General features: G+C 42.3%; 1 protein-coding gene across 1 annotated transcript; it reads right to left on the bottom strand.

The window, feature by feature from the left end:
• Window positions 1–1,545: 1,545 nt before the first annotated feature.
• On the bottom strand, window positions 1,546–12,765 carry LOC112435048 (uncharacterized). The gene is made up of 5 exons (XM_076885400.1): window positions 12,033–12,765; window positions 4,241–4,314; window positions 3,873–3,988; window positions 3,548–3,583; window positions 1,546–2,840 (listed from the first exon to the last, which is right to left on the bottom strand). The coding sequence occupies exons 1-5, from the start codon at window positions 12,763–12,765 to the stop codon at window positions 1,820–1,822; spliced, it is 1,980 nt and encodes a 659-aa protein (XP_076741515.1). The 3' UTR covers window positions 1,546–1,819.
• Window positions 12,766–15,927: the final 3,162 nt, after the last annotated feature.

Raw genomic sequence — 15,927 nt, forward strand, 5'->3', positions numbered from 1 at the left:
GGGAACATTTTGATCTTATTCCTCCCAACAAGCTATGTAAATTTCTACAGAAGATGTATTTTCATGATACTGATGGTGCAATACAATTTATGTTAAGCTGTCTTTACTTGTGTACAAGGTGAAGTGTTTGCTCTGTGCCAGGGAGCTGGGATATAACAACAACACCTCATCCATGCTTAGGCACTACAGAGCTTTGCATGAGAATAAGGGGAACACCGATTGTGGAGCAAGACCAGGTGAGCCATCAAATGCAATGATAATATAAGATAAGATAAGATAAGATAACTCTTTATTGTCATTGCACAGTCATACATAGTACAGTAGTACAATGAAATTGGAAAGCATGCAGTAATGTTACTAAATGATATAACAATATTATACAACTGTTATAAGTGACGTGTGTGATATTTATATTTGTGCTTTGTCTTTATTGTCTTTCCTCAGGAGAACAATCTCCAATAGATGAAGACCTGGTTACCATGGTGATTGAGGACTCCCAGCCATTTAGCATTGTGGAGGACAAAGGATTCAAAAGATCTGTTAAATCATTAAATCCCAGCTATGTTCTCCCCACTAAAAAGGTCATAAAAGCAGTGAAAATTTAGTTTTTACAGAATAAAATGTGAACAGGCAGGACTGAGGCTCAAAGCCTCAGTGTGTAGCTGTCCATACCTCAACGTTACAAAAGCACAACTACTGTCCACACCCCAACCACACCTCACCTCACAGTAAATGATCGTTTCCATTTTAAGCATTTCCAAACGATCATTTCCCATACTGCCACTATAAATATACACAGTATACTGCATCACTACAATATACATGTTTTACACACTCCTTTTGTTGTTGACATTTACAGGCTGTGTGCAAAATGCCACACTCTTCAAATTCATGCCAACTAATATTTTTACGTCCAGTAGGTGTCCTGCTAGAGCAAATGAAGCTTCAAGAAGCTTTGTGCTGGGGTGAACCAATTGGATGAAAAGCTTCAGTGCTTCATGAAGCTTCATCTGCCCTTCACTACAAACATGCATTCTGTCATGTTTCGGCTGTGTGGCAGAGCAAAGCAAAGCAAAGCTGCCCCATCTGAAGATGGCACCCGGCCCAACCCCTGACCTGCATCTGTTGTTTTTGTCTGGATGACAAGGAGGGGAAGTTACCCATCAGCAGCTGCAGGAGGTATGGAGGGTCAGAGGTGACATCGGGCTCTACACCAGGGCTTTGCTCAGCTTGCTGCTCTGTGTGTTGTAATGTTTCAGTGTTCATGTGATTCTGTTTCAATAACTCTGCTGTTTCCAGAGGATCCTTTTGAGTGATTTGATTGTAATTGGCTGGATCTCCACACCGCTGGCTGGAGGAGGTTATCATATTGGCTTTAAAATCTGGGAGCCGACAGTTTGTATGACAGAGTTTCTGTGGAGTGACCCGTGAATAGAAAACCTGCAGCATCTTTACCTCAAACTTCATATTTAATCATAGAAACAGAAAATACAACATCGAGCTTTGAAAGAAGGACAGACCAGATCCAAGCTGTGACATGTTTTGATGCAGTTTATTAAGCTTTAATCAGAGACAGTATCAGAGGCTATAAATGGATTACACTCGCTCCACACACACTGTTTGTGTTTCAGTTCACACAATCAGAGGCGCCGACAGTATCGTGGACCAGAATGACCAGAGTGCACGATGCAGCTGTGATTTCAGGAGCACATGTTAATCTTGCTGTGACGAACACACACATTTAAAAGTTAGACATGGATGCAGGAAAACGATGCAAAGCACGGGTTACATTTTCTGTTTTTCTTTTTCCCTCTTCTGGTTAATTCTGATGATTTTCTCTCATCACTCCTCTCTGGATGTTACCCTTCTGCTTCTTCTTGCTCTGATTCTGTCTTTTCCCTCTTTGCTGACCTTTCCCAACATTCTTGCTCTGATTCTGTCTTTTCCCTCTTTGCTGACCTTTCCCAACATTCTTGCTCTGATTCTGTCTTTTCCCGCTTTGCTGACCTTTCCTAACATTCTTGCTCTGATTCTGTCTTTTCCCTCTTTGCTGACCTTTCCTAACATTCTTGCTCTGATTCTGTATTTCCCCTCTTTCCGGACTTTTCCCAACATCAGATAGTTTTCTGTCAGGTTGCTTACCATCTGAAACACATTGATCTGTAACACCATCTGTATCACCATCTGTAACGTCATCGCAGCTAAAGCACTTCATTTCTTGCTGCCGGTAGCATCGGAATATATGCTGAAGACCATTTGACCCTTGATCTGCGATTGCATTCCCAAGCCTCTTAAGTGATTCACGCAGGTTATTCTCAGGTATGTTCCCACCATCACGAGGTCTAAATACATCTGAAAACACAACAACATAATTCTTCCACCCCCATATCTTTTTTATGTTAGTGAGAATATTCAGACGATTATCTTGGTTGGTACATCTCTGATCACATGGGGAGGCACGGATGTAGAAAACCATCAGATCATTTTCTGATTTGACCAAAGTGTTGACATGCTGCAGGGTTCGAAACTCTGCATGATCAGCTCTGCCATTCCGCATGTTAATGTTACGACACAACTTAACATCATTCCATGTCATGTCCTGCTTACGACATTTCCGCAAAACATCGGTCCACTGTACACGAGCATTAGGACACTGATCGAGAACATTGGGCCATCTCAGCACTGTGGCTGCCATCACTCTGTCACCTTGGTATACGTCACAGTTTAGAATGTCCTTCTTCACTTTTTCACCATCATCATCAGTGACTCCATTCATATCAAACGTGTTTGTTTGTTCATTGTACGGGACGCTCACGGCCACACTGAACATGGGAAACTTTCTGTCAAAGCAAACAGAGAATATTGACCTGTAAAACATTTTCTTTATAACGTGAAGACAAAAGTATCCAGAGTGTTAAACCAGCCAAAGTGAGTTTAGTCTCCTTTTGCTCAGGAAATCAGTCTTTTTCTGACTTTTGGAAAATTGATTAAAATCTTTTGGTTGTTTTGAAAGTGTAACAGCAACACATCTTCATGCAGCTCAAGCATCAGGTAAGGAAATCCACAAAAAGTTGATTCTGTTCATCTGGATGTTTATAAGGTTGGAAACCTGCAGTCAGCTGACACTGAAGAAGTCAGCTGGATGATGATGAAACGTTTCTACCAGATGAACAGAATCAACGTTTGGGATAAAGTGTTCTACCACCTGCACCTCACCATTACACACAAACTGCTTTTGGCTGTGTTTGTGTGTTTATGCTCCTGCTTCAATAATCAACACTTGTTTTATTGATCTATAAAGTCTGCATGTTACATTGGCAGGTTGTGGTTAACGACAGTTTCATGTTCGTCTCACCAACACCCAGCGTGTCAGAGCTAAAGAACATAACAGAGACTATTATTGTCAATAACAGTGAGTTTGTAAAGATGCATTTGTTCTGTCAGTCTCTGCTTCTACGTGCAGCTCTGATGATCTCAGCTTGCTTCTGTTACTATAAAGCACACTGTAAGTACTGTGCTGCAGATTAAAGTGACCTTTGTTACTGACCTGTTGTTGTTTGCACCAATGTAGCTAGGTGTGTACCTGCCAAAAGACACACACACAGGTTCTGATGTTGATTTCACTTGGAAAGATTTACATGAAACCACAACAGTGTTGGTTTGTTTCACTGAGAGTTTGGACAGAGTTAAACAGAGGCTGATCTGTGTTACAGTCCAGTGTGATACAGCTTTTAATAGCATATTAGCCACATGTTACTCTGTATTCTTTTTCACACCTTGGTACAGTTTCTTTGTTAAAAACAGCTGCTGTAAACATCATCATCATCATCATGTTCAGTTTTTCTTCTGTATTTCACAGAACGTTCACTCACCTGTTCAGAATGTCTTGTACAATTGGTGCGAGCTGGTTTGGGTCAATAACAGTCTCGCCGTTTGTAACGGTCATCAAAACAAGGACGGCTACAGAAACCCAGTAAGGAGCAGCCATCTGAGTGGGTTTAACAAGGATGGAAAAATTAGATGAGTGAATATATAACAGTGTCCAAATATCTGCAGACTATTCTCCAAAACTCACCATAATTAACCAGATTAACAGCTCTGCTCTTTCAGGAGGTGTTTGTCTAAAAATTCATTTTAAAGTGTCTTTAATAAAAAAAACTAAAAAACTCTCACAGTCTGCAGCATGTCAGACATTATTCTGAATTCTAATCAATATTGTGCCAGTTTAAACCTTTGTTACCTGCAGTGGTGGAGAAAGGTCTGAGGGATGCTGGAGGCTCTGTTCAGGACGAGATGCTGCTGCAGTGGATGCAGCTACACGGAGAAGACACCTTTATAGAGGGCAGGCTGATGATGGCCAAACCCTCTGAATGGCTTCATGCCCTTATTTGAACATGTCTTTAAGCCATGGGTGTAAGAGGAGGAAGACACACAAACAGAGACTTGTGTTTCAGGATACAGTGGGGCAAAAAAGTATTTAGTCAGCCACCGATTGTGCAAGTTCCCCCACCTAAAATGATGACAGAGGTCAGTAATTTGCACCAGAGGTACACTTCAACTGTGAGAGACAGAATGTGAAAGAAAAATCCATGAATCCACATGGTAGGATTTGTAAAGAATTTATTCGTAAATCAGGGTGGAAAATAAGTATTTGGTCAATAACAAAAATACAACTCAATACTTTGTAACATAACCTTTGTTGGCAATAACAGAGGTCAAACGTTTACTATAGGTCTTTACCAGGTTTGCACACACAGTAGCTGATATTTTGGCCCATTCTTCCATGCAGATCTTCTCGAGAGCAGTGATGTTTTGGGGCTGTCGCCGAGCAACACGGACTTTCAACTCCCGCCACAGATTTTCTATGGGGTTGAGGTCTGGAGACTGGCTAGGCCACTCCAGGACTTTCAAATGCTTCTTACGGAGCCACTCCTTTGTTGCCCGGGCGGTGTGTTTTGGATCATTGTCATGTTGGAAGACCCAGCCTCGTTTCATCTTCAAAGTTCTCACTGATGGAAGGAGGTTTTGGCTCAAAATCTCACGATACATGGCCCCATTCATTCTGTCCTTAACACGGATCAGTCGTCCTGTCCCCTTGGCAGAAAAACAGCCCCATAGCATGATGTTTCCACCCCCATGCTTCACAGTAGGTATGGTGTTCTTGGGATGCAACTCAGTATTCTTCTTCCTCCAAACACGACGAGTTGAGTTTATACCAAAAAGTTCTACTTTGGTTTCATCTGACCACATGACATTCTCCCAATCCTCTGCTGTATCATCCATGTGCTCTCTGGCAAACTTCAGACGGGCCTGGACATGCACTGGCTTCAGCAGCGGAACACGTCTGGCACTGCGGGATTTGATTCCCTGCCGTTGTAGTGTGTTACTGATGGTGACCTTTGTTACTTTGGTCCCAGCTCTCTGCAGGTCATTCACCAGGTCCCCCCGTGTGGTTCTGGGATCTTTGCTCACCGTTCTCATGATCATTTTGACCCCACGGGATGAGATCTTGCGTGGAGCCCCAGATCGAGGGAGATTATCAGTGGTCTTGTATGTCTTCCATTTTCTGATGATTGCTCCCACAGTTGATTTTTTCACACCAAGCTGCTTGCCTATTGTAGATTCACTCTTCCCAGTCTGGTGCAGGTCTACAATACTTTTCCTGGTGTCCTTCCAAAGCTCTTTGGTCTTGGCCATGGCGGAGTTTGGAGTCTGACTGTTTGAGGCTGTGGACAGGTGTCTTTTATACAGATGATGAGTTCAAACAGGTGCCATTCATACAGGTAACGAGTGGGGGACAGAAAAGCTTCTTACAGAAGACGTTACAGGTCTGTGAGAGCCAGAGATTTTCCTTGTTTGAGGTGACCAAATACTTATTTTCCACCCTAATTTACGAATAAATTCTTTACAAATCCTACCATGTGAATTCATGGATTTTTTTTTCACATTCTGTCTCTCACAGTTGAAGTTAGATTAGATAGAACTTTATTAATCCCTCGGGTGGGTTCCTCTGGGAAATTCGATTTCCAAAAAAGCACAGCACCGACAGAAGTTACAGAGTTACAGAATATTATATATATATATATATATACACACACACACACACACACACACACACACACACACACACACACACACACACACACACACACACACACACACACATATAAATACAGAGACAATATAAATAAAATATACGAAGGGGATAAATAGAATAAATAGGAATAAAAAAGTGTACCTCTGGTGCAAATTACTGACCTCTGTCATCATTTTAAGTGGGGGAACTTGCACAATCGGTGGCTGACTAAATACTTTTTTGCCCCACTGTAACTTTTAGCAGTGGGAGCTGCTGACAGCCTCATGTCACTCAAAGCAGCACAGCTTTAAAGCTTAACACACTTTAACACTCTCACCCCAACAGTCACCCTGCTCTCGGTTATTTGTCTCAAATGAAAGCAGAGGTTTCTGAAAACAAGCAGGAAGCAGATGAGCAAAGGCGTTGTGATCATAAATCTGTTGCGACAGCCTCAGTTGTGCGAGCTGTAACCTTCTTAGTCATTACCAGATAAAGATGAAGACTTCTGCTTGGTGGATGACTAGTTCTTCTGGTCATCATGCATCTTGAAATAAAGAAAAACAACAAATTGTGACTGGGGCACAAGCTTATGTATTACTTTTTCATAAAACTGTCATGATGCTGTTACAGACTCAATCTTATAAACCAGGCCATCCTAAAGACCAAAACAGGGTCAGAATAATCATCGTTATGGAGTGAAAAACGTTTGAGTCTTGATGATGACAAAAGCATCCAATAAAGAGTCATTTGTGTGCAGCTGGTGACACAGTAAAAATCCTGACTGCCTACACATAACCCAAAAGTTGATTCTGTTCATCTGGATGTTTTCAGTGGGAGAAACGTTTCATCACTCACCCACTCCTTCAGTCTCAGCTGACTGCAGGTTTCCAACCTTATAAACAGCACATTTGACTGGAACCAGCCCAGTGATGGAACAATGGCTGGGAGGTCAGGTTATGATCATTAATATGCAAATTGTCATGACCACTGATCAATGGCCATGAGTACCAGTCACACAGAGAGTTGGGGAATGGCTGCAATCATAGCACTGTAAGATGGTGACAGATGTATCCTTAATGATAATGATAATAATAATATTTTAAGTAATAATATTTTTTTCCTCTTTGTAAGGTGACCTTGGGTTTTAGAAAGGCACCCTATTATGATGATGATTATTATCAAATGATAGAATAATTAGAACAGGCCTCACCCACCCTTGAAACTGCTTGTCAGATACTTTTGAACCTCTCAAATAGAGGGGACTGTCCTAAACAGGTAATGTAGTATTTTTGAATAAAGCTGAAAGTCCACACCTCACATCTTTACTGTGTGGTGAAAACATGGTGTAATTCTACACCACATAAACTACACGGGTAGTGAGTCTGAGAGCTTTAATGTTATGAAAATCCAACAACATGTAACATTTACCCCAAACCAGTACCACCCAGTAAAAATCCACTCAGGTCTGTCCTTTGTTGAACTTGGTCTATTGGAAATGTCCCTGCAGTGTGTAAACTCAGTTGTTCTAAATCTTGCTCACATTTTCAACAAACTAGTAAAACTTAAATTATTAAACTCATCATTGTGACGCGAGTAATGACCGTAGACATTTGACCATAAAGCAGAAACAACAGTTCAACTCAAAAGAAGAAGTTTGAAGTGTTACCTTGAAAAACTTAAGAAGTGCACTAAAGAAACTCACCAACACTAACACAACACATAGTTTATCATCTTCCTGTTTCCAGGTGACAATGAGCGACAGCACACGAGTAACACTAACGAGTAAGTGTGTAACACTCAGTGTTGGTCAAGTTACTTAAAAATAGTAAATAGTTACTAATTACTGATTACTTCTCCAAGAAAGCAATCCAATTACTTTACTGATTACTTATTTTCAAAAGTAACTAGTTGCTTCATTACTTTGTATTTTTTTAAAATATGATACACAACCTGAATATGTAATGAAGCAACAGACCTTTCAGCCCCATTCTATTTTTTCTGCTTAATCATCAAATGAAATGTAATCAAATGAAAAAATCTCTTTTTAAAATTGTTTTATCAGCTTTAATCTTTTAACTTACTGCACATTGCATTAGGCAAAAATTATATTATATGCAACAGTCTTTGACTTGAAGAAATGTGTTTAACATTTAAACCTATTTCCTGCATAATCCAGCATATAAAATAAAATCATGTTTTGTGTTTACACTCTTTCAAATAGATGCAAATACAACACAGCAGAAAAGAATTAAAATCATAGATCTGTCTAATCTATTGTCACCTGTTTAGCAGGAGTGGGGCGGGTGGAGGTTTGCCCACAGCGGTCATGTCAGTGGGAGGATCCGGGGTTTCTCTGTCACATTCCCGTGGCAGCGTGCTCGCTGCTTGGTCAGAAGTTTAGGATTTTTTTCGCTGTAAAAAGAAGTTTCAGACACTTTTTACAGAATCAAACTCAAAGTAATGTGAGTACTTCCACACTTTAAACGATGCATGGTCGTACTCTCTCCATCACTCCATGTTATCCATTGTTGATCTGCACACGTCTGTTGCTGCCATGGACGTCGCACACTCGTACGTCATTGTCATGAGACGCTCTCACAAACAACATCACAGTTTAGTAACGCAATAAAAAAGTAACAGTAATCTAATTACTTTTTTGCAATAGTAATCCCTTACTTCACTTGTTACTTGAAAAAAGTAACACGTTACTGCCCATCTCTGGTAACACTACATGTACACACATGTGCAAACAAATGCAGCTTCACGGTAAATGTTTAGAAAAGCTGTTTATGAGAGATGACATCAGCTGACCCGGCGTCTAAAGACTCACTCAGTGATGTCAGAGATAAAGCTGTGCTGAGTTTGCTGCTGTTAGCCTGTTACAGTTTGAATCTGATGATGAGACTGAGCAAGCTTTGCACATCCAGAATGGAGCAGTCGACACCAGATTTTTGATTTTCCAAAACGTCCCAAAAACGTTCTCTGACAGAGTTTATCATTGAGGGAGACTGTGTTTGAGAATGTCAGGGGAAATGTAAGAACTGTGAGGAGGTGCATCGAGGACACTGCAGCAAACCTGCAACGTTGAAAAACAAAGTGGAAAATCCACAGCCACAGAGAAACACACACCAGGACCAAACCACAGAAGCAAAAAGGAAGTTTTCTTTTAACTGTATTTTCTGTTTTACAGCACTTTTACTGGCATATAGATCCCGGGAGCCTGGCACACTCCGCCAAAATAAGTAATGAATAAATCATTAAATGACACTATTAGACATTCAGTTACTGCTGAAAGTAGTTTCAGTGACAGTTTAACCTTCGGGATGTATTTTTAATTTCTTCTACCTATTTGGGATTATTTGGAAAACAGTATAAAATGAAAAAACAAAAAGGAATGATGAATAAGTTTAGACTGGTAACGATGTTTGCTGAGACAGAACAGTGTGCAGTTCTTAAAAGAGTCTTTGTGTTTGTTTGCAGCTGGACTTCTGTTGCTGCTGTGCTTCCTGGATCTTCACAGACTTGTTGGTCTTCTTGAGCAGCAGCACTGTCTGTTTGTTGGGCTACACTCCACCCTGAGTGACGGTGACTCCACCCAGCAGCTTGTTGAGCCCCTCGTTGTTGTGCGTATGATCCGTATGATCCTTGCCACGGGCAGCGTTTCTGGCTAGCCCCGGTGGACACGACCCACGCGGAACTGCAGTCGAACGAATCACTTAACAAGTATGTTAAGCAAATAGTGCTGATTTGTTCACTGGACGGGATGGACATGTGTCGATATATGGCACTAGTGACTTGCTATACATGAGCAGTGCACGCTGAGATGGTGGGGTCTCCTCACCAATCAGGAGCCACAGCATCACAGCTGCTCCTGCACACAGTGCATGCACTCTTCTTCCTCCATATTCTCCTATTGACAGCAGACATAAAGAAAGGATGACTGCAAAGCCACTGGAGGCAAAGCACCTCTGAAGCAGCGACCCGAAAGAGTACCAGAAGCCTCACTGCTACAGGCCCTGGCCCGTGGTTCTCTGAGAGGTCTGCTGTTAGCAGAAATCCTCCAAGCTGCTCATATGCAAACTGCTCCTAATGGGCCTGGTGTAAGAGATTACTCAGGACTTCAAGACCGACCAGCGCTTCCAGTGCTCCACCATCATGGCTCTGCAGGAGGCCAGCAAGACCAGGAGGCCTGGTCAGCCTCTTCGACAACACCAGCCACGCCAAGAGGGTCACCATTAGGGATGGGTATCGAAACCAGGTTCTTGTTGAGAACCGGTTCCCACGGTTTCAATTCCTTGGAAGTGTTTGCCATTTTTGCAAACGATTCCCTTATTGATTCCAGTCGCCTCGAACGACGTCACCACGTTGTGGAGCGTCATTTACCTGGCAGGAAACACGGCGGCTCAAACGCTCAAAAGTTTGGTCATACTTTTCGAGAACGGATGACAACAGGGCAACTTGCAATACTGGCAAAGTAGATATTTCATTTAAGGGAGGAAACACTACGAATATGCAAAAGCATTTGCTCACAAAACACGCGATGACCTTAAATGAATGTTGTGATTTTAATTCTGCTCCGGACTTGTGAATCTCAACCCAGCAGCAGCGGTAACGTTTGCACGTCCTCTCCCGTTAATGCGGCAGGTAAATAATCAACTAACAGTGCATATTATGTTAGTGCGATCTGCCTTATTACAAACCTGCCATTACTGTGCATTTAGTGACCATGATGAGAGAGACAGACAGAGTCTGGCTCAGATGCTGGCAGTTCTCGCTGCAGTCTACCGGTAGCGTCTCCTTTCAGGCAGGATAGACGAATGTCACCGAGCAGTGACTCAGTTTGTGGTAAAAGGCTTGAACCCGTTTGCCACAGCAGATGATTTTCAGTAAGTGAATGTGTTTAATTGTAGGCAGGGACATTACTGGATATTCTTGTGTAATTGCTACAGAATAATTTATGTCTCTTAAGATCTCACTGTTGGGTTTGTAAGGCCATGTTACTCCTAAATGTCTGTCTTGTTCAAAGAGAAGATATAAAACAAAGTTCTAAGCTAATCGACCTTAGTGTTCTCCTTTTTTAAAAAGAATCGATAAAGAATCGAATCGTTAAACAGAATCGAAAATGGAATCGGAATCGTGAAACTCTTATCAATACCCATCCCTACACTTCACACACTAATGCTGCCAGCACGAGTCCTCTCTCTACTGTAGCCATTAGCTTAGCGGCTAGCTGACGCTTTTCTGCTAACAAGATGTCCGACTTTCCTGACTTCCGGCTGAGCAGGATGAATTCTGTGCATGCAGATTAAGGTCACATGATCAAGGTCAACAGCAAGTGTCTCTGGAAGTCCACTGCTGATTGGCCAAGTTACATGATAACAGTCTGCCCAAGAAAACACATGATTAAATTATTTACATCACAAAACATCCAAAAATACTTTACCCTGCTTTGTGGGTGGGACTACTTCTTAGCTTTAAACAGCTCCGGCCGAGCGGTTTGTACAAAGAAAAATAAAATCCAGCTGTGAAACAGTTCATCGTCATAATGTTTGTTTATCTGTTGTAGCAGACAAAGATTCAAATACATGATGTTTACTGGATTATCTGCTGAGTTTTTTCCAGGCTGAACTAGAACTTTAGTTTAAGCTTCAACAATGACGCCCTCTAGTGGCGCAACTAGGAAATTATAGGTAGTTCAGTTTGACTTCAAATAGTTCTGATAAGTATAATTGTATCCATACACACAAAACTACATGCTTTCAGAGTTAGGGTTAATAAATAAATAAATAAATAAAAAGGAAATGATTTCTTTATGATCCAGATGAGTTAAAGATCTCAACTGTACATAACGTCATCCTGTGCAGTTATGCTGCAAGCTTCAAACCCATAAACTGTTAGTTATCTGTTAGCACCAGATTTAACACCAACGGTAACTTTTGGTTCCTGCTGGTGTTACCAAAAATCAACCTGTGGTTGTACTCGTATCCATCTCTCAGCCTCACAGTCCAGAAACCGTCCCCAGGACTCAGTGTGATTTGAGCCTTCCTGTTGGTCGACTCCGTGGCCACTCCCACAGTCCACTCGGTCTTTCCTTTAACCTGAACCTCAAAGTAAAATCTGCCTGAAGAGAAACTCTGCTCTCCTAAAACATTGATGCAGTAAGAAAATCTCTCTGGGTTGTCTGGAAGCTTCTGCCTCACGTCACTATCGTGAACTTGTTTCCCATCGTCAGACAGGACGAGGTAAGGATTTGCTGTGTCTGGATCAAACGTCACGTCCACTGCGTAGCTCTGGACCCGCCTCAGCTCGAACCTGGCGAGCATCTTGGGTACTTTCTCCTTCATCTCCTCAGAGAGTGGCTCCTCCAGCTGAAGCACAGAGAGCAGCTCCACCTCCGTCTTCCTCTTCTTCAGCTCACGGATGTCCTGCTCCATCTTTCTGATGAAGCCTTCAGCCTGCAGCTCTGTTTGTCTCTGCTTCTCTCTGATGGCCTCCGTGAGCTTGGCCTCACCTTTCTCGACATACTCTTTCAGAGCAGCAAAGACCTGAACACCATCTGCCACATCTCTGTCTGCGTCCTCTTTACCGAGCTCCACTGAGCGTTTGAAGTCCTCAGTCTTCAGTCGCATCTCCTCGATCGTCTGCAGGATTTCAGCCTCCATCTTCACCAGTTTCTCTCCTTTACTCATTTCCTCCAGAGGATGATTGAATTTCGTGCAGTCCCAAAGTAATGAAAGGCAGACCATGTCATGGTCCTGGGTCGAGTGACCCAGTGTGGGAGTTTTGTCTCTTTGGTATTCAATTGTGCCCTAGTTTAGTTCATCTAGTTTATTTTGATATCGCTGTTGAGTCCTTTGTTTCTTAGTGTTTATGTCATCTCCTCCTGTGCGCAGTCTCCCTGGTTCGTGCATCTACCTGTCATGCGTCATGTCTGTGTGGTTATGTTTAGTTCATGTCATGTCTAGTCTCCATGTTTCCTGTTTTACTTTGAAAGTCTGTGTCTATTGTCAGTATATGTAGTTTCACTTTCTCAGTCCTGTCATTAGGTTCATGTGTAGCAGCTGTTCCCCCTCATGTGTTTTTAGTCTCTGTGTTTCATTCTGTCTGTGTTGCGTCGTCTGTGTTCCCACCCTCCATGTCCTCACGGCCAGTCTGTACAATCATCGTCATGGTTTTCTGAGTCTCCTTAGTTTATCAGTTTCCCAGTTTAGTTTAGGTTCAGTTTAGTCACGGTGTTTCTGCTTTGTTTTGAGACCTGTCATCAGCCACAATAAAGGCTCGCTTTCAGTTTAAGTTTATTCCGGTCTACTGTCTTATGTTCGCACCTGGGTCCACCACACACAGCACCGCACGGTCTGTCCCCTCAGATCGTGACAGACCATGCACACAATCGCCATCAGTTTGAAGCCTTCCCCATGGTGAACCTCCACCCGTCTACCTGGCCGTTGCTCTGAGCGTCTGAAGGCCTCGACCATCTCAGAGATCAGAGTGTTGACCTGCAGCTCGGGCTTTGGGTAGAGCATCTTCATGCAGACGGGACACTGGAACAGGACGTCAGGATCTGCGTATTTACACATGCAGGTTTTGCAGAAGTTGTGTCCACACGGCGTGCTGACCTGATCGGTGAACACATCCAGACCGAAGACAGAAGCTGATCTTCAGTCAGCAGACGGGCGGCAGCAGCCATGTTTGGACACTGAGACGGGAAAGATGTCAGGAATATTAAAAAGTGTCTAAGATGTTTACACAGCTGTTTGCATGTTTGTGTTTATTTGTTACTGCTGGAAACGTCTTCATGGATCTGAGTGAACGACGAGTTTAGACAACAGCAACAGTCTGGGTTAGTTGTAACAATAATGCAGATGTTACAACTTACCACACTATTACTTTAACTTATATTAAACAAGTTGGGGCAACGACATCAGCAGAGAGAGGTTCACTGGTCGCTTTTGTACATGCGGTTAATGCCATTGGCAACACAATTCCTCCACTGTTTGTGTTCCCACACATACATTATGCAGACCACTGTGTCAGAGATGGACCAGTAGGAAGTACTGGTAGTGGAAATAAATCAGGATGGGTGCAAGAAACAGATTTCCTCATCTTTCTGAAGCACTTTGCAAACCACACCAAGGTAAGCCATGATAAAAAGTAATGGAATTGCGATGCTGGTGAACAACTACATTTTTTCAGCTTCATTGTTATGTTCAAAATTGGTGCAAGAGTTGTAGGTTATAATGCCCACTGAGCCAATGAGGCCAAACTCAAGGAAGACCAAACAAAATTAATGAAATATTCAGTTGCAGAAAATTCCATCATTTGTCTTTTTTGGGGGGTTGGAATATGTTCAAAGCTAGATTTCTGCATTCTGTCACACACACACACACACACACACACACACACACACACACACACACACACACACACACACACACACACACGCACGCGCGCACACACACACACACACACACACACACACACACACACACACACACACACGCACACACACACACACACACACACAGAGAGCTACATAAATGGCTCTAAGTGCATTCATGTGTTGAATAAACAAAGATTATATGTTAATGTTTTGTTAGTACCCTTATTTCATTGTGTTACATTTCACCCCAGGATATGTTACAACTAACCCAGACTATGGGGTTAATTGTAACATTTCACTCTTTGTGTTTGAGACCATACCATGCAATGGGTAATTGTGCTGCAGAGAAAATAGCTGCACTATTTAATAGCCGAGACATGTAAATACTTTGCATTACAGTTTGAATCCACTACCTTAAAAGAGCTTCAATTTACAGACAGAAATGTCAGAAATGTTACAACTATCCCCGGTCTCCCCTACTTCCCTGTAACTTGTGCTAAATACATGTGTGACAGCAGATTGCCACAGTGTTTGTGTATTATTGAGCTCGTGAAGCAGTTTGAACAAGTCTCTGTGAAAGCTAAGCAAACATGACAGAGTGAGCTCAGGCAATTTTGTCCTTTTCAAGGTCCTGAAGGCAAGCTATAACTTTCTTTTTGTAGCTGCTTGTGGGGTCTCGCTTTAAGGCTTCGTAGGTATTGTTGTCACTGTTTGCCTTTCCTGGACTGCGCTGTGCACATTGAAGAGAACGGCAACCTCAACATCGAAGTTTACCGGAAGCCCACACACACGGACCAGTACCTCCTCTTTGACTCCCATCACCCTCTGGAACACAAACTTGGAGTAATCAGGACCCTACACCACCGGGCAGAACATGTTCCCTCTAAGCCTGAAGAGAAAAAGAAGGAACACACACATGTAAAGGAAGCACTCAAAACGTGCGGCTATCCTAAATGGGCGTTCTTAAAGTCAGCAAAGAGGCACAGAAAAGAAGATCAGACACCAGCGAGGGAGGATAAGAAGGACAGACGCAACAACATTGTCATCCCCTATGTAGCCGGTGTATCAGAGACACTCAGGAGAGTTTTCTCCAAGCATGACATCCCGGTGTATTTCAGACCCAGCAACATGCTCAGACAGAAACTGGTTCACCCGAAAGACAAAACTCCAAAACACAGACTTAACAATGTGGTGTATGCTGTACAGTGCAGCGAGGAATGCTCAGACCTCTACATTGGAGAGACCAAACAGCCACTTCTTTTTTTTTTCTTTTTTCTTTTTTTCTTTTTTTTCTTTTTTTTTCTTTTTTCTTTTTTTCTTTTTTTTCTTTTTTTTTCTTTTTTCTTTTTTTCTTTTTTTTCTTTTTTTTTCTTTTTTTTTGAAAAAAAGAAAAGTCAAATATTTTCACTTTGAATCTTCTTTCTGTGAAGCTGACCGTGTGCTGCTCACACTTCTGCAGCTGCAGCTTGTA

Source organism: Maylandia zebra, linkage group LG6, assembly GCF_041146795.1.
Source record: "Maylandia zebra isolate NMK-2024a linkage group LG6, Mzebra_GT3a, whole genome shotgun sequence".
NCBI lineage: Eukaryota > Metazoa > Chordata > Actinopteri > Cichliformes > Cichlidae > Maylandia > Maylandia zebra.

Coding starts and splice junctions, on each gene's coding strand:
- LOC112435048 (XM_076885400.1), bottom strand. CDS start 12,765: ATGAGTAAAGGAGAGAAACTGGTGAAGATGGAGGCTGAAATCCTGCAG. Junction 4,315..12,032: donor CAACCACAGGTTGATTTTTG/GTAACACCAGCA, acceptor TTCTCCGTGTAG/CTGCATCCACTGCAGCAGCA. Junction 3,989..4,240: donor ACCTTTCTCCACCACTGCAG/GTAACAAAGGTT, acceptor AAACCCACTCAG/ATGGCTGCTCCTTACTGGGT.